Here is a 20356-nt window from a genome sequence, read left to right as displayed (position 1 = left end):
AAATAATCTTAATGAAATCACCTTTTGGAATTAAGTCTTTGAGATAATTAAGTTTCATTAGAAAACTTTGACTTGCAATATTATCATAATTTGACAAAAAATCGTTGAAGCTAATAATGTTCATGTCTTGGATAACAGACCCAATAAAGGGAAATTTTTAAAAGAAATGATCTTTGTTTGCAATAGGATAGTTGTACAAAACACAATGAGGTGGGACATCAATATGACTTTTGAGAGCCTACCTTTCGTTGGGAGCCCGCCAACACAAGCTTTCCAAAGGAAAAATTTCAACTTTGGAGGAATATTCAATTTTCAGATCCATTGAAATCCACACTTGTCAAGAGCTTGATCGAACAAACCTTCGCTAATCAAGTTGCTGTTTTGGTAGAGAAATTTCCATCCACGGACATCCCCCAAATGAGAGTATCCAGAATATCATTATGTGGCAGTGGAATGTTAGTAATCTGGTTCACAATATCGTTGTTTACTAAATTGGATAATTTACAAACATCTCATTGTTTGTCAAAGGTTATAAAATCTTTAACCAAAAGATTAAGATCACAGCTACTATCATCATCAACCATACTGCTGGTGAGTGGGTGTGAGAAAACTCAATTATCAGACCAAAACTAAATCTGGCTACCATTACCTACCAGCCATCCCAGTCCTTTTCTAAATAGAGTCTGAAGACTCATAAGTTTACGCCATTGCTAAGAAGATACCGAATTAGGCTTATGATCAAAGAGTGAACAATTTCTCAAGTATTTTTTAGATATCACTCTGACCCATATACTTTCCTTATCCATAAAATTTTCATTTGAAAAGCTTTATTAGTTGCTTTCGAAAATTTTATTCCCAGTCCACCAATCGCTGTCGGTAAACAAACTTTATGCCAACCAATCAAATTAGGGGAGCGTTGTGAAGAATTCTTATTCCAGAGAAACTCTCTATTAATCTCATCTAATCTATTATGCATTGATGAGGGAAGAAGGAAGCTTTGCATTTGAAAAGTTCCCTCCGAGGCTAAATTAGTATTGAGCAGAAGTAGTCTACCTGCTTGTGATAAAGAATTCGCTTTCCATTTCGATAATTGAGTGCAAGAAGATTGAATAATTTTGTCGATAGTATTTTTAGTTACTCTGCTATCAATTATAGGACATCCTAAATATTTACCCAGATGAACTTCCTCGTTCATACGAAGAATACCTCTAAAGGATTCCCGTAGAGATCGCTCAATATTTCTAGTGCATTGAAAAGTGGATTTGTCAAAATTAACAAATTGTCCTGATATTGTGCAAAATTTATCTAAAATAGACTTAATGGTTCTACAACCCTGATTAGAAGCTTAAGCAAAAATGATAGTATCATCCGCAGAAGTTAAAAAAAGGATTTTCTCCACCCCAAATCCAATTCTAATACCAATATCACTAGAGCTAAGATCACTATTCTTTTGTACAGATCTTGCTAAAATCTCGGCGCACTTAATAAATATATATGGCGAGAGTGGGTCTCCCTGACTAATACCTCGAGATGGTCTAAAAACGTCTCCAGGTGTTCTATTTACTAATATTGAGAAGAAAACAGTTTTTATACATTCCATAATCAAAGAAATCCATTTAGCATTAAAACCCATTTGCTTAAAAGTTTCATCACTCGAGTACTCATTGGGCTCGAAGAGTGGTTAGTGCACATGCCCTCTCATACTATGTGCTAAATTTTCACTTCGTGAGATATTTATTTCTTAGTAGCCACAAGGCTATTGTTGCCTTATTTTTTAGCCTTCTTGTATGAGTGTAGGACCAAAATAATGTTGGAAATTATGGCGGTAAAAGCCAACTTGGTTTTGTCCAAGTTTTTCTTTGATGTCCCACATCAGTGGATTTTCCCCTTCCCCTTTGGTTTATATTAATTTTTTGTCTTTCAGTAGTTAATTGTGTGGGGTCAAAGAGGCTTTTGTTGGGATTATTGGGCCTGTGGGTTTGGGGTCCAAACACACATGCGCTTGTGGGTCGGCCTGACTTGAGCTCGGGCTTGGGTTTGGGTGGAGCACATGCGGTGCGGGCCTTCGCCCACTTTTAACCTTTTGGCCTTGTGTGAAGTGGGTTGTCTACATTCAGTGCATCTGTTTGTAGTGTGTGTAACAGTCAGTCAGTCAAATGTGACTGTTATGCTCATATGATTAAGGTCGAGGTTTATGCCACTAATCACGCCTTGACTCTGTTTTTTGGTGGGGCTGTTATAAATAGAGCAGTATACAGAGCCGGAGAACACACAATAACACTCAATTCCTTCTCTTCTCTTCTCTCCCCTCTAAACTTTTTTGGGTAAAGTTTCTACGATGGTTTGAATGCTCTCAGTCTCGAGTGGGTGCGCCTGTGTGCAGCAGTGTAAATACTTGGGGAACTACCGGTAAATTGCTGATCGCCACCACGGTCGTACTGAAATAGTTTTCAAGACAGTGGCTCATTTCCTTCTTGTACCGCTGTTTTTATTTCTATTTTAATTAACCGACCTTTTGAATTGGCCTTGATTATCCTGGACAAAGTTGTTGTTAAGGGTCCCAATTAAGCATTTTGGAGGATTTTTTTTGTAGTGAATGAATAAAGAACAGAGAATAAATAAGAGTTTTGTGAGAATGTTTTTGTGTGTGTTATTCAACGTATGATCACCCAATATGTACACCAAGGTCGGAGTCTACAAATCCTACAAATTGGGAATTAACCTAACTAAATCCCTCAACTTAGGAAATACAACGTGTACATAATAAATATAGAGTATTAACAAATATTTCTTAACTAAAATGCATAATATCCGGCTTAATAAATACATTATGCTACCCCCCCCCCCCAAAGTTGGAGCATGGGGGTTAGCAATGCCCAACTTGCTCAATAAACGACGAAACCGAGAACGTCCAAGTCCCTTCATGAGTATATCTGTAAGCTGAGTAGATGTGGTAACATAAGATGGCACAATAGTACCTCAGACTATCTCATCACGTACAAAATCACAGTCAATTTCAATTTACTTTGTACGTTCATGGAAGACGAGATTATTCGAAATATGAATAGCGACTTTGTTATCATAGTGAAGCGTGACAGCTGCCGGATGCTCAAAGCTACCCAAACTTCGAAGCAAGCCTTTTAACCAAAGGATTTCACATGTAGTGAAAGCCATGGCACGGTATTCAGATTCAGCGGAAGAACGAGACACAGTGGCTTGTTTCTTAGTCTTCCAAGAAATTGGGTGACCGCCAAGAAATACAAAATATGAAGATAAGGAGCAGCGAGTGATAGGACAACTATCGTAATCTGTATCACAATAAGCCTCAAGTACCATAGACATGTCAGCGCCCAATAAAATACCTTGTCCTGAATTACCTTTGAGATAACGAACAACACGTACAACCGCATCCCAATGTGCTTGATACGGGGCTTGCATAAATTGGAAAGAATATGAACCGAATACATAATCTCGGGACGAGTGAGGGTGAGATAAATTAATTTGCCTACCAAACGACAATATTTAATGGGCTCGGAAAAGAGAGGCTCCACATTGAGAGCAAGCTCATGTTTCTCTTCCATTGGAATAGGGGCCGGTTTTGAACCAAGGAGCCCTGTTTCCGTCAATAAATCTAGAGTATACTTGCGTTGATAAAGAAATATACCACTTGAATTTTGTGCCACCTCAAGTCCCAAAAATACTTCAATATACCCTCTGCCTCAGATAATTTTTAAAATCTTGAATGACGATACTATTACCAGCGATCACCAAGTCATCAAAATATCATTCTTACGATAAACGAATAAAGAATGATCACAAGGATTATGAGAAAAACCATATTCGCACAAGGCCGTGGCAAATTTAGCATACTAGCAACACGGAGACTGACGAAGACCATACAAAGATTTATGGAGACGACAGACTTTCCCTTGCAAACCACGACCGAACCCAAGAGGTAATCTCATGTATACCTCCTCCATCAAATCTCCGGAGAAAGGCGTTTTGCACATCCATTTGGTGCAATTCCTAATTATGTATGGCAGCGATAGTAAGAAATGTATGAACCGTCACCATTTTTACCGTAGGCGCAAATGTCTTAGCAAAATAAATTCCTTCTTTTTGATGGTTGCCGAAAACGACAAGTCTTGCTTTGTATCTCTCGACTGTTCCATCCGATTTTCTCTTAATTTTATAGACCCACATACATCCAATAACGGCTTTATCCGATAGTAAATCCACTATAGACCAAGTATTATTAGCCTCATTCTTCTTCCATAGCTTTCTTCCATTTAGGATCACGAATAGCTTCTTTAAACGAAGTGGGTTCCGTATCATTGGTAATAGCTGCAAGAAAATGTTGATGTGCAGTCGAATTTTTTTTATAATTAACATAATTCGCAATAGGATAAGGAGTACCTTTGACGGAAGTTGTTGTGGGTGATGGGCTGGAAGGAACCAAAGTCGTGTTAATATGTTCATTCACCTTATCCTAACGCACAAAATCCTTATGATGGGAATTGTCGAACTTCGTCCGTTTACCACGACCCTTCTCTTCATCTCCCACGTTACTGTTATTAGCATCAAAATTGACCATCTCATCAACCGTTGCATCAAAGGTATCAGTAGAAACATTTCCATCTCCATCGCCCCTGGCTATATCGCGATCAGGAGGTACTAAATTCGATGGAATCACATTATCAGACGGACTGCTCTCAATCGCTGAACCACCTGTATGAACAATTTCAGACAAAATATGTTCTGTTTCAGAACCAGTAACCTGCTACTGCTGGATGGGTTCTGTCTCAGACATGTTATGCTGCATTTCTGTCCCCCCCGCGGTACTAGCAGTGGAATTAAAAGGCGGGACAAGGTCTGCAATCTGAAAATCCTCATGATCATTGGCTGCATCATATGTTTCAGTTAATGTTTCATTTGGTGCAAAAGGAAATTGATCCTCAAGAAAATGTACATCCCGTGACTGAAAATAATCACCCGTCTCAAGATCATATAAATTCCAACCTTTCTTACCGAATGGGCAGCCAATGAAAACACAACGACGGCTCCTGGAATCTATTTATCGCGGGAATAAATATTTTTAGCATAACAGAGACACCCAAAAACTCGAAGTAAGCTCATATCAAGTACCCGACCAAACAATAATTCAAATGGAGTTTTATTTTGCAAAATCCGAGTTGGAGTTCGATTAATTAAACGTGTCGCTGTCAAAACACACTCCCCCCAAAACTCAATAGGTAACGAGCCTTGAAAACGTAAAGCACGCGCAACATTTAAAATATGCCGATGTTTCCTTTCAACTCGGGCATTTTGTTGAGGTGTCTTGAACATGGAGGTCTGATAAATAATTCCATGGGTTCGAAAATAAGTTATAAGTCCCCGAAACTCCGTCCCATTATCACTCCGTACAACCTTCACATTTTTATTAAATTGTCGAACAATTAACGAAAAGAAATCAATAAGCAGCGTAGGGACTTTATCCTTATGTTCCATCAAATAAACCCATACGCACCTCTAATAATCATCAACAATAGACAAAAAATATCTAGAATCACAAGCACAATTAGGATGGTATGGCCCCCAAACGTCGCAATGATTTAAATCAAACAAACTTTCAGTCTTATTTTCACTCAACGGAAAAGGAGTAGGTGTCTGTTTGGCTCGAAAACAAATATCACAATGCGGAAAATCTGAATTATTATTAAAACTAAAAATAAAAGGAATGTGCTTCAGAACCCGAGGTGAAGGATGGCCCATTCGTTGATGCCACAACTCAGCACTGTCTTGCCCGGTCACTATATTAACACGAATTGGTTCCTCCATTGTCAGGTAGAAAAGCCCATCCGAGAGATCACCCACACCAATCGTCGTCAAGGCAAGGTATTGTATCACACATTTAGAATTAGTGAATTTCACACATAATCTTTGTGTGGATAAAATTTGCGAGACCGAAAGAAGATTGCACTTGAATGACGGAACAAATAAAACATTATAAAGAAACAATTTGTCATTAATCTTGATGGTACCGGCCTTATTGGTTATCACAGTCAAACAATTTGGCAACCCAATATTGATAGGAGTAATACTAACACACGACTGAAACAAATCCTCATTATAGCAAACGTGTGTGGAAGCACCCGTATCAATAATCCATGTGAAAAGAAGCTTACCAGTTAAGCGAACCATATTAGTAAAGGGTGGTGTCTCACCAAAAATAGCATTAGTTTTGGCAGTAGATGTTGAGGCAGACGTCGAGCTCTCCCCTGTTTTAGCAGAGGCAGAATGTCGCGGATGTCCGACAGGGAAACCATTCTTCTCCCAGCAGCGACTCACCGTGTGCTCTTCTTTGTTGCAATGGCTGCCCTTAAACCGAGGACGAGTACTACCCTCGGGCTTAACCTGTTGTTGTCTCCCAGTCAGCGCACATGCCATGGGATTAACAGCTTCCACACGAGCCTGTGCGACGGATCGAATTTCCTCCTCTTGAGCAACACGTGAATATACGATGTGTATATCAGGTAATGGAGAAGTACGGAGTATACTAGAACGGACAGTAGCATACACCGGGTCAAGTCCCATAAGAAAATCTCGCACCTGTTCAGCCTCCCTGCGCTTGCGAATCACGCCTTGCAAGTCGCATCTCGAACAACAGTCACAAGTGGGTAGAGTATCATAGTCATTGATACCATCCCATAACATTTTAATTTTACCAAAATAATCCATTAGTGACTCACCAGAATTTTGCTTACAATCGGCAAGATCGCATTGGAGTTGGTAGAGTTTGATGTCGTTGGCAACGGAAAAACGCTTACGAATATCCTCCCATAGATCGAAGGCAGTGTCACGATACGAAATCGACGAGCGTAAACGTTGTTCTATTGTATTAAAATTCCATGCTATGACGGAATAGTTTACAACCGTCCAATCCTCCCATTCTTTTGGATTGGAAGGTTTTTGCTTGAGAGTTCCATCGATGAACCCGAGCTTTCACTTAGCGCCCAACGCAACCCGAAAACCTTTTGCCCACTCGGCATAGGTCTTTGGTCCTGTGAGAACAACGTGAGTAATCCGTGCTCCCGTACCATCCTGGTTTGAAAGAGCGTAAACCGGATTGACAGCACCACTCCCTTCACCACTGATTGATTTATCGTCAACCATTGTAAAAAAATGAAAAAAAAATCGCAAGATCAGCCTTGCGTTGATACCATGTAGTGAATGAATAGAGAACAGAGAACAAAGAAGAGTTTTGTGAGAATGTTTTTGTGTGTGTTATTCAACGTATGATCACCCAATATATTCACCAAGGTAGGAGTCTACAAATCCTACAAAATAGGAATTAACCTAACCAAATCCCTCAACTTAGGAAATACAATGCGTACATAATAAATATAGAGTATTAACAAATATTTCCTAACTAAAATGCATAATATCCGGGTTAATGAAGATATTATGCTAACATTGTTCTTCATAATCCTGATTTGGAGGGCTTTGGGCCCTGGTTTTTGTTGCCATGCCTGAACTATTTAGGTTCTGGTTTGTCTGTGTTTGAACTCCTGTTACAAGAGGGAGGGAGAGAGAGAGAAAGTGTCACATGTAAAACCATTCTATATGTAAATTAATAAATAAGTTACTATGAGTAGTTACGTTAGCGATACGTTTAAATCAATTACACTAGTAGAAAAATCACATTTGGCAAGCACAAATGGCTACGGTTGTAGTTAATAACCGTAGCCTTAAAAATTTTGAGAATAGGCTTTTAAAAAGGCTACGGTTGTTTTAAAAAAACCGTGGCAAAAAATGAAAAGGCTACGGTTGTAGTTAATAACCGTAGCCAAAACCATTTTTGAAAAATAGAAAGCGACGGTTGATTGATAGAACCGTAGTCATATATTTTTAAAATTTTTAAAATCCGAAAATCAATATTTAACTTTTAACGCACTCAACACATTTTTACTTCCCTCCAAAAATAAAATAAAAAACACTCTATCAAAACCTAAAAACCCCAATCGCCTAAAATTGCACTCCATCAAAACCTAATTAAAAACCCAATTGCCTGCACCTCCGGCGACCCCACCACCGTCGGCGACGTCGCCTCCGTCACTCTAACGGACTGCTCTTGTCCTTCGTCTACTTCCAATTCAGCCGATTGTACTAATCTCGTCCCTCTTTGTCTCCTTTCAATTCTTAGGTAATTTGATTTCTTCTCATTTTTTTAATCATCATTTGTCTCCTACACTGCGATTTGTTTATAATTTGTTGCCTGAATCATAGTCACAAGTATTTCTGTTGCTTGAATTATTTCTGTTGAAAATCGATTGAGATATTAGAGTATTTGTGTTGAAAATTGATTGGAGATATTAGAGTATTGTTTTTTTCTAATTTGTTGCGATTTTTTTTAGTCTTAGTTGATTTGCTGCTTTAATTATTTCTGTTGAGCAACTTGAATTTTCCAAGTATTTGAATCAACGTACTAAGTATTTCTGTTGAGTGCTGTTTGAAATGATAGCAGAGTTGATGACATTATGTAGAGGAGCTTAAACTGGCGTAATATTCCAATAGAAACCAATATTTTGACACTTTTAGTTTAGACTAACTCTCAAGTTTTAGCGCATCTTCTTCAAGATAAGGTGTCTAAGTCATCGTCATTTGATTAAGGCTTCAGAAGATGTCATCTACCGGCCATTACCTAATTAATTGGAAACTTGAAGTATTACACACTTATATATAGACTAGTGTACTCCTGTGCTGATTGATTAGTTAATTTAGGTGTCGATCAAGTGTAGTAGTTGATCTTCTTGTCTGGGCTTCGTCAATGTATGGGTTATTTTTTGCAGCACGATATGAATGGTGTGAGCATGTGGTGGCCAAAATTAATGGCTGTTTACTCATTTGTTACCATTTTATTACTTTTAGAACCATTTTACTTTAAACGGTCTCACAATGATGCCATGTGAAAACATATCGTCTGAGATTGCATAGTAGTAATTTGCGGTCGATTGTTTGTTTTCAGATCTCTTTAGTTGAGTTGAAAGATTAATATTTTAGTTGAGTGTTGTAGCTTTTGATCAGTGTAAATCTCGACCAGTGTTGTCTACCACATGTGTAAGACACTAAGAATACATAATGCAAATATACATGATAATTTAACAACCCCACCACCCATCTCGCGTTTGCTCTTTCTGGATTTAGTATAAACCACACAGTATTATTTCTGTTGATGTTTTTAACATATTTTCTCTAATTTGATACTTGAATCACAACTTAATGTCACAAGTATTTCACTAGTAACTTGTATGGCTTCATATTGTCATTGTTTTGTTGTGTTAAACGTTCTGTTTAGCTCTGAAAACTACAAGCATATTGGTTGATACTTTCACAATCTCTTTAATGTTGTTCCTATTTAACTTTGGTGACCATGTCAAAGTTGACGGTTAACCTCACCAAGTATACAATCTGAAATTTGGAACATTTGATTTATCAAAATAAGTATTTTTATATCATAATATTTGAGAGTTGAAGAATTTTTGTAATAATATAGAATGTTGCCTCAAAGAATAGTGTATTTTATGCATCTTTCCTTTTTTAACGTCCGTCTGTTTGTGCGCCCGATGGCTAGAAGGCTAAAAGACTGCTTAGGGTTGGCTGTTTGTTTCTCTTAGTACGAGTTATTATGCGGCTGCTCCAATTTTGTGCTTATTTGCGGTACGCACTAAGCCACCACGGTCCAGCAATTTTTACCGGAATTAGTTTTACTGCCACTATATTGTCTCTGAGCAAAAGCCAATTTGTACTCGATAATATTGCACAGTTGTTAGAAGATTTATGCTGAGTGTTGACCGAGAACAAGGGTAAAGTAAAGGAGAGAATTAATATAAGACAACTTGTAGGGCATTAGGAGAAATGAAATAAGGCTACAGATGAAAAAAATAGAGTTCAGGGACAGTTCCATGTCCAACTTCACAGTTTATTTTTTTTCACTGGTGTAGAACTACAAATTCATAGTGGTTGCTTTTGATTTACTTGGCATACTCATCACTTTTAGTCATGTTCACCTCTACTTATTAGTCCCTTCTCCCATTTTGTCTACTCTGTCAAATTTTATTTGTTTTCATTTGCGCCGGAAAATTTGGTTAAGTATATGTAACTTGACAATTTTGTACATGGCAGCATTATTGTTTTTCATTTGCGCCGGAAAATTTGGATAAGTATATATGTAACTTGCAAATTTTTTGTATGGCAGCATTTCAAGGACTTTGCAATATAGTCGTATTTGGTATACATAGTATATGGACATTGCCATTTGGTGTAATGTTTAGCAACTTTTTGGGGTTCTTGTTGTTTATATCTTGTGAATTTTAGCTTGCATCTCTAATATGTTAGCTTCTTGCTAAAATTATGTTGGAATAGTTATAATTAACTTTTAACTTTAAATGGTGATGGTTAGAGTTTTAATTATTTGGTGGTGTCGATGTAATTGGGACAAAGCTAGATCTCAAATATTTGTAACTTGTTTACATCCTAGTCATATTTCAACCTGTTACACCCTCCTCCCTTTTTCTTATCAATCTTTCTTTGTTTTCTCTTATTAACGTAGGTGAAAAATAATCAGACGGTTGAAGGTCATCATATTTTCAAGAGAAGCAGGAAGAAAAATGACGGGTGATCTATCAACATGGACTTGTTAGCATTTTTTAGGGGTCATTGGTTATGATGTATTTTGTGACCATGAATTATTAGCTTATGTTATTGAGAACTTGAATTATATTTGGAAATACGTATGTACCGTGATCACGTTGGTTTATGTTATAAAATAGACCAAGTTTTTTTGCTTCGATTTGTTATGAAATGTAAATTTTATTGCGACTACAGGTTTGCGGAATAGTAGCCGAATAGTAGCCTGTACAAATGGGCATTTCTGGTACAAAAAACATGGGCTTTTGGCTATGGTTGTACAATTGTAAACCGTGGCCTCATGTTAACTTTTGGCTACGGTTAATGTTTAAGAACCGTAGTGTTATGTTTACCTTTGCCTACGGTTAATAATTACTAACCGTAGCCTTAAATGGACTTAAGGCTACGGTTCACAACCGTAGCCTTTTCTCCACCACTTAAGGCTACCCCCTGATTTGCTACGGTTGCACAACCGTAGCCATATGTCTTTTTTAACCGTGGCCGTATGCCATTTTTGTACTAGTGTTAGCTTATGGTTTCATACTATAATACTTGTGTAAAATCGTCTTATACAAGTATTAGTGTTATGTTGAATGGATAAAAAGTTCCTGGATATGTTCAAATTAAAAAAAAAAAAAAAAAAGTAAGACTTCTTTATCATGGCACTATCCGTCTTAAGCATAAGACGGGTTAAATACATACTACTTGTGTATATAAGAGAATGCACATGAAAAATCAATATATTTGTCTTATATACACAAGTAGTATGATACTATCCGTCTTAAATGAGAATGTGAAAAATAAAAGGTTGCAACATCGACAGATTACCGGTTATAGAGGGGTTATAGGAGCAGAACACCAAATAAGGAACAATGAAGTGGACGTGCCGGAGTGGTTATCGGGCATGACTAGAAATCATGTGGGCTTTGCCCGCGCAGGTTCGAATCCTGCCGTCCACGTTTCTGTTGTATTTTTTGTCGGCATTATGATAGTATTTGCATATTTTAACAATCACAATTCTCAAACGTTATTAGTGGTTCTTGTACACAAGTAATAACTTAGGTTGATGTATTGATCTCAATCAATTTTCCCTGTACTGTATATTTTTTGATCATTTGTGTAATTATTTTTACGTGCCGATCTCGTGGAGTAATAACCTAAGTGTTCTTTCAACTGCATTTTGGAGAATTATGATCATGATTTTGTTGCTTGTTTAACTGTTGAACTTTTTGTATGTTTTATTTTTTGATGACTAATACAACAATTTATAAGGTTGCACGTAACACGTTAGCTATATGAGTTCATTTTGTAACTTTGGCCACAAGTTCAATTATCAAGAAAAAAACATTTAAAACCGATACGTGTGTACATAAATGGAAACACAAGTCATTATATAATCTCAGTACATCGTATTTATTACACACACTTAACTGAGTACATTAATTATTAATCAAAACTTAGATAATAGCATGACTATAATAATAGTGCCTTAGAGGCAATACTTAAATTATGAGCTCATCCCAAACTGAGATTGATCTGAAGGAACTTGACCACGTTAGTATCCAACTGGAGGGCCTGGGCTAGGACGTCGACCGATATATACAGGTGACTGTGCTCCAAACACCGCGCTGCGAATAGTCACAACACCTGGGTTTTGGCTGTTCAACCCAGCAATAGCCACACCAGGGGAATTACCAATATTAAATTGAAAGTGAACGAGACCGTGTGGAAATACGAAAACATCTCCTTTGTTTAACACTTTACTGAATAACTTGTTTCCGCCGTTTGCAAAGTTGGATGTGACAAACCCAACATAGAGGGTCCCTTCCATAACAGTTAAGACTTCGGTGGCACGAGGGTGGGTGTGAGGTGGATTGAGTCCGTATGGTGCAAAGTCAATCCTAGCCAACGAAATACCAAGGGTGTTGAGACCAGGTACTTGCACTGCTGTAACCATTGTGACATTGACTCCTAATTTGTTAGGCTTCCTTGGAATGTCGAGTCCTTTGAAGAAAAAATCTTCCGGTGTTGCTTCCATTGCATTCTTGCAAAACATGCCATTCACAAACACTACATAGTACATAGAAACAAACTTTAATTAGCTCGAAATTCGAGTACAAACAAATTGTATTCACTTATCCCTTACTAAAAAGTTAAATTTGACATTTTGCTAAAAATTTAATTGATTTAAGTTTCATATTCCTATTTTCACCCCTTTTACTTTTCGGAGGTCAAAGTTTCTGAACTTTGACCGTCAATAAGTTGGAGAATAAAAATATTTATTTATAAAACTAAAACATTTACAATTAATATCAAGACATTTTTCACAAAAAAAATTTCAAGAAAAAAAATTAACATATAGACATCGAAAAATACGGTCAAAGTGGCGTCTTGGACACCGCAATAAAACAAATAAGGTGAACAAAAACTTGTATGTTAAAGATTGAAAATAAACAACTCGTATGAAAAAACGAAGAGAATAAATAACATGACGAAGAGATGATATGAAAAGAAGACGTACGAGCTTGGTTAGGGTCGTTAACTCCGACGCAAAAATCTTGAAGTTGGGTTGGATCAGTAGCACAAGCCACAGAGGAAGTGAAGGCCATAAGTATGAGAAAAACAAAGGTGTTACTGTATGCCATTGTTGGTTAGTTGTTATTGCTACACAAACGTTTGTAGGGAGAAGTTTTAGAGAAGTTTGGATGATAATTAGCATGATAAAATGATGTATTTATAGTTGATTAAAGTTAAAATTGAACAAGATTCGTTGCACTATTAAGGGTCCAGGTGAACAGTGATTACTAATGGTCATGCACTCACTGACTCACATATAGCATTGGCATTTGGCAAGGTTGTATGTTGTAAATTGTTGACATTTTCATTCTTTGTAACCTAACTTTATTTCGCTTTGTTTATAAAATATTTCCACTTACCTAACCGATTTTTATACGTTATTTTAAAATTTATCTTACAATAAATTAAGGGTTACTTTAGTTAAAAAAAGCGATAATAAGTCATAATTAGCAATTTAAGGGTGGATTTTTCTTACCAAATATCTATTAATTATATGCAAACTAGTTTAGAACCCGTGCAAAATTGCACGGACATGCATAAAAATATATATAGATACAATTTTAAGATTATTACTCTCTAAAAATAGAGAGGGTTGTAGGCTTGTAGCTTTCACAATTTTCTTAGACTCGGAATTGTGACCTACTTACATAATTCTTATTTTCATTATGGGTAAAGTCTTATAACTGCGAATAATGTGCATCAAAAAAAAAATCAAACGAAGAAAATTCAGCTGGAATCATTTCACATTACATAAGTATTAAGTTAATAGAAATTATGCTGTTCATTTCCCATCAACAATTTTGAGTGACTCATCTATGCTTTCACGCTATGTAACAACTCGAAGTAACAACTTTGAATGAAAAAACACCAATATAAAAAACAACATCCCCCCCTTCGTATGCATTAATTTGGTGCCTCTTGGCAAAACCAGCATCAAGAACATTTTCGTGTGCTAACTTGGAGTCTTTAAGGGGGCAAAAAACATTAGTCAGCAACTAAGATGCGAAGTATTAAAGCTCGGTTCCTTCAAATTGCATGTTCTTTAATTGTGATTAGCACGACAAAGACTTGATCAAAATGAAGATAGTTTAGGCCGCATGTAATAGCCATCGGAATCTTTGGTCTCCAAGGCCAATTTTATGGAGTAACTTTTCCGAGTTTTCTCCATGATCGATCTGAAAGTAATAGTCATACCAATATATGTAAGAAATATAACTAACTCGTTATATCTAGAGTTCCTACAACATTGTAGCAACATAATTAAGTGATCCAAATTCCCCCCGCAGACTTATAAATAGTATACTTATAAAATTATTAAATAGTAGACTTGAATTAATAGATTCAAGCATAATTATACAAAATTAGAGACCAATATAAAAAAAGAGACACTTAGTGCACCATGACACTAAACGTCCAAGACCATACAAATTGAACACAAATTTTCATTTAAGACGGAACTACCCGTCTTAAGCTTAAGACGGGTCAAGTAATGACCCATTTGCATGGATAGGACAAAGAACTTGTTATTCCTAAGATATTTCCTTTTTGTCTTATCCTTATAAGTGGATAGTACGTGACCCGTCTTAACTTAAGACGGATATATCCGTCTTACGAGAGACTTATTGCACATTGAAACATAATATCGTTGAAGCATTATCAGATAGGTATTGGCAAAGGCCTTAAATAACTGTGTTGAGGGTATCAAATTTAAGCAGAAGTATGCACTTTAAGACAAAGGCATGAATCAATGGTTTGCTTGTCTTTGATGGGAAATTTTCTTTTGTTTATCATGGACGATGAGTACTAAACATATATCATATGTTTTTCTTTACGTAAATTTTTATCTATTTAAATAATATATAACTTACATTTTACCATTTCTCATAAAGCCAAAGACTCATTATTATTTGGTTTCGAATTATGATCTGATTAAGTAAAGTAAAATGACTCAAGAAGACAACTAATTATCTACCCATTAGTAGCTTCATCCTTAAACAACTTGCTACCAAAAACACACATGGGAACATTCTTCTACACTACTCAAAACGAACATTAAAGTACATTGTGAACTCCTAAGAGATAAAGAGCTAGCTTGACCGTAAGGACTATGATGTATGTACTCCATATACCTTATGTAATCATATAGAAAAGCCTGTCAATCACAAATAAAGTTACAATGACTCAGAGTAACAACCATGGCTTAAAACCAGGCCAAATACATATCTTATCACAAAACAATACACTAATAAAGTAATAATAAGTAATAATGACATACCCTTTGCATGCTTAGAAGTACAAATCTTTGGACCACGTATAATGTGCTCCACAAAAACTCTTTAAAGTGAACAATAAAATGCACCCAAGTATAGTCAAGTTCTCCACTAATTAATAAACAACAAAAATAATTAGTAATAACAATAAAATACGCTTAAAAGTATAAATTCTCATTCGTTCTTTGTTCGAGATGTATTACTGAATTAATTAAGGGGATGAAAGAGGAAGCTGTCAAAAATGAATGCTACAAAAAGTTTAATAGTCAGTAGAGCTAGTGAAAACAGTGAGTTAGAAGTTGGACGGGAAAAAAATTCACTAAGAAAATTTCTAATTTATTGGAACAGATTTCTAAGCTAACAACTAAAACTAAATGAAACATTATACATTTACTACAACCAATTATTATTAGCAAGAATTACTATGAGATTAAAGCTAAAAGAAATACTCCCTCCTATTCACGATAACTGTCCCACTTTTCTATTAGTTGTGAGGAGTATTATAATGAAATGGGACAGTTATTTAGAATAGAAGGGAGTATGCGATATGTAGTCTTCGCATTCAATTTGGGCATTGTTGTATTTATCATAACCCTTAATTATATTAAGAAAATCAAACCATTGTTACTATTCTAGAGAATTCTATAACTAATCAACACACAAAACAAAGATCAAGACCAGTCTGAGGATATAACTTATGAGTATGGAGTATGGACGTATGGTACGTGTAGCTAAGAATATAATCTACAGCTTAACTATGAAGTGGTTTGTATATTAGACCCCGATACCAAAAAAGTTGGGCCAAGTTAATAAATGTGGGGGTTTATATAAGCACGCTTGACAAAGTTCCGTCACAATGACCGTCAGAAGAACAAAAAAACATACTCCGTATTTTATACATAATTCTCCATATATTTAGAGGACCAACATATAAATCTCCAACATAATAATTGGCAAAGCCTGCTTAACCTCGGGCATTACTAAATTGTTGTTTAAAACTGAAAACAATTGAATATCAAATCATATAAATCCACCGAATACAGGCTATACAACTAAAATGAAAATCGATAATTAAATAACAATCACTAAAACAATTGTATATGTACTCCCTCCGACCTCCGTCCCATTTATTTGTTTACCTTTGATTAAAATACCCCAATATAAAGGTAAACAAATTATTAGGACGGAAGGAGTATAATTCTGAAATTTCTGTAAACCCGTTACCAAAATTTAATGAATCTTTCAAATGATATACAACCATCACGAATTTTAATCGATTAAATTAACACCAAACCATCAAATCTTAGATCTAATCAAAAATTTAAGAAATATTGACATGTAATTGAAATAAGTATGTGAATAAGCTAACCTGATTAAATTTTGGAAGATAATCTACTGAGATGAATGAACAATTTGGAGGAGAGGATTACTTGTGAACCGGTTGTGAAATCAGTATTTTTTCGGATGTAAATGAGGTTATAAGAAAATTAGGGTTTAGGAATAGGTTGAGCGGGAAAATATTCTCTGTGATGATGACACGTGTCTAGGTTATGTTTAGTGGTTCTTGTATTATACTTATACTAGTTTTATACCCGTGCAAATTGCACGGGATTATTATTTAGGTTGTTGTAGAAAAACGTGTTAATAGTGGTTGCTCTTTAGATGAAGTATGTATCCAAAATATCTAAAATACAGCAATAATAAAGTTGTATCTATCGAGAGTATATATATATATATATTAATACAACAATAAGTCAATAACTCCATGAAAATTCCAAAGCATAACAATAAGCTGTTACGGTGTAAAATCACAAATAAATTGTACTATAATTTCTCGAAAACTTCTTTATAAACTACATACGTTATTTGTTCTAGTGGACACGCGATTATCATTATCGCAAATCAGAATCCTCGGTCCTTTTTTGCTTGTGACTCTTGAAATAGCCACAAACTTGTAAAGGTGAATTGGTCTGAATAGTAACATACCCGTGCAAATTGTTAAACATGCTTTTCATTTAGTGCACGTTTGTAGAACCTGTGTAAGTTTAAAATAATTTTAACTCATTTTTCATTTAGTTTGTTAATTAGTAAAATAGGACAAAATTAAAATCGCCTCTCGTGCACATTTTAAAACGCTCGTAATATTATTCTGTAAATATATGGTAACTAAAAAGTAAACAATAATATTATATACTTCATAATTTTATTAAAATATACGTTATTTCTAACTAACAAACAAAAATTAGTCTTTAAAAGAAACCAACTTTAAACCAGTACGTACGGCCATATAAAATAATCTGATATAATTACTCTAATAATCCCATATAATTGCACAACGTAAGGCCATATAAATTAATTTTAACATGAAACAATATATTTTTTTCCACCTTGTGTAGCGACACAACATAAAAACTTCTACAATTAATTGTCAAAGTTAACGCATTTTTAATGAGACCATATTCGTTTTCAACGAAATACACGTGTCGATAATAATTTTTTTAAAGCTCATAAATCATACTTCTAGCAAACTTGACTCAAAATACTATTACCGTTTAATAATCTGCTTCGGTTAATCAAGTACTTCGCATGAAGATAGGGTTTCTAGCCTCTTTAATTGTTGATTTTAGCATCTCTAACAAAAAATCATTAGTTTAACTGCAAAACTATTAACGATGTAGTACATAGATAGTGTGCTTTAGTAGTTAAACTGGTGATTTTTATACATCGTTAATGGTTGATTTTAGCGTATATCTTGTACACTACATAGAAATCAACGTAATATATTTATATAGATATTAGGTAAATTTATCATCGTAGTACATACTCATTATGTAAAATAATTGTTGATGTAGTATATTAATAAAGTTGTACAATACAATTATTAAAATAATTGTCAACGTAGTACGTGTTTATTAGAGGAGAATGAGTATGTGAAATTAGAGAGAATAGATCAGAGAGAAATAAGAGAGAGAAAATGGAAGGAGAAATGAGAGGGGTATAATTGTCAATAATGTATTGTGATGAATAAAATATGTACTGCGAAAATGAGCATCCTAATTTTATCATGTCATAATTGCGACTACACAAAACTTTGAATTATAAATTCATTAGCAATAAAGAGATTCATTATCGATAAAGAGATTCATTATCATTATAGGCATAATAAAGATATCGTGATTTTTTAACTACACATTTCGCATCCAGATTATATTCCTCCATACTTATCAAATGAAAATACGAAAAATAAAATAAAATATTATCACATTGTTGTAATTTACAATATATTTGGGAAATTTCTTTGGGCCAACTTTATTTAGTCTATCACATACGCATTTATCGCTATATTAAATAACATATTATCAACTATCATACCGTTATACTATTGAACCCGTGCAAAATTACGCGGGTACTATGTTATAATCAAACTTGTGTAAAAGAGTTTTATTAAAATTTCGGATTTACAATGAGCCTATGAAGATATTATCTTGTCTAAACCTATTAAAAATTGCCTTGACTCGTTTATCTTAGGCCAAGGCAAATAAATCATAACTTGCGACCTGATTAATCCCTTAATTTAGGGTCAAAATTTAAACCGGACGCAATTAATCTAATAGGCAAAGATAAGTTTATTTTATAGAAAGAAAATTAATTAATGATTCAATTAATAAGGCGTTGAATTAAATTCTATAAGCCATATATTTTCAAAAACGTATTACTATATGTATATCTGAAATGCGAAATAGAGTACATATACTAATAATTTCGTGATTGATATTGTGGAGTATTTTTGACCTCAGTCTATGTCTTGTAAATTTTGAGCCCGTCACTATCGAGTAATTTACCTAATATACATATATACCTGTGTGTTTACCCTAGCGTCACAGGGTCCCCTAGTCATCAAAAAAATTGCAAAATAATATTTAGATAGAGAGAGTATACTTTTAAATTTTTAATTTATCCAATAAAATTTTGTTATAATAAAAAAAATAAAAAAATATACAGGATGGATTTTTGAACTTCTTAGGCGACAGATATGTACGGTGATGCCAAAATGCCATACATGATGCATGATATTAAAAATAGACTGCTTAAAAACATGTCCAATAATAAAGATGGGTCATTAACTCATTAGTTTAAATACATGACCAACCATAAAAATTAATTAAAATCCCTACTTTGCTCACATTTCCTCATTCATTCAGCAGTCAATCTTCTTCTTCAACCCTCAAGATTTAACCCGGCCTACAACGGAGTAAATTTCCTTCTCACTTCACTCCGTCTCACCTACGCTGCTACACTATTTCCATTTCAAGATCATCGGAACACCAGCTAAACACTATATTTCTCAATCCCCCTTTCTTTTGATCCTTCATAAATTTCTCCCATATTTTTTTGATTTCGATAAATTTTTTATTTATAGTCTTTTATGGCTATATTATTCGGGTTCGGTAAATTTTTATTTTTTTATCGAAATATGTCTGGGTGTTACTATTTAACAAAATTTAATAATTGATTATTTCGGTAAATATTCAGATATCAATAATCAGATATATCCGTAGTTCCTCGGATCAGACATCGAAAAATTTGAACTTTAAATCGGATATCTGATTAACGTAATTTCAATTCCAACAATTTTTTCACTCCTCTTTAATTATTTTCTAGTATTTTTAAATTACATTTTTCGTTATATGTTTTCCTGGTATTTTTATTTTAAGAAAATTATTGCCTATTATTCAAGTTATTTTTTTTTTTTTTTGTAATTTTTGCTCTATTATAAGCAAATTATTATTATTTTTTTCTGTGATTTATGCTCTATTAAGTTG

The 20356-nt window shown here is 34.8% G+C and overlaps 1 protein-coding gene, 1 long non-coding RNA gene and 1 other non-coding gene across 3 annotated transcripts; 2 read left to right on the top strand and 1 right to left on the bottom strand.

Moving 5' to 3' along the window:
- Positions 1 to 7971: 7971 nt before the first annotated feature.
- LOC141613072 (uncharacterized) lies at positions 7972 to 10847 on the top strand. Its single transcript, XR_012529218.1, has 2 exons — positions 7972 to 8203; positions 10610 to 10847. It is a non-coding gene; the product is annotated as an uncharacterized LOC141613072 (long non-coding RNA).
- A 716-nt stretch (positions 10848 to 11563) lies between these two features.
- TRNAS-AGA (transfer RNA serine (anticodon AGA)) lies at positions 11564 to 11645 on the top strand. The gene has a single exon. It is a non-coding gene; the product is annotated as a tRNA-Ser (tRNA).
- A 411-nt stretch (positions 11646 to 12056) lies between these two features.
- LOC141613071 (germin-like protein) lies at positions 12057 to 13375 on the bottom strand. Its single transcript, XM_074431808.1, has 2 exons — positions 13208 to 13375; positions 12057 to 12756 (listed from the first exon to the last, which is right to left on the bottom strand). The coding sequence occupies exons 1-2, from the start codon at positions 13329 to 13331 to the stop codon at positions 12242 to 12244; spliced, it is 639 nt and encodes a 212-aa protein (XP_074287909.1). The 5' UTR covers positions 13332 to 13375; the 3' UTR covers positions 12057 to 12241.
- Between the last annotated feature and the right edge of the window lie 6981 nt (positions 13376 to 20356).

The sequence above is a fragment of the Silene latifolia genome, chromosome 11 (genome assembly GCF_048544455.1).
Source record: "Silene latifolia isolate original U9 population chromosome 11, ASM4854445v1, whole genome shotgun sequence".
Taxonomy (NCBI): Eukaryota; Viridiplantae; Streptophyta; class Magnoliopsida; order Caryophyllales; family Caryophyllaceae; genus Silene; species Silene latifolia.
The sequence above is the reverse complement of the archived record's forward strand: the minus strand, read 5'-3'. Positions and strand labels throughout refer to the sequence as shown.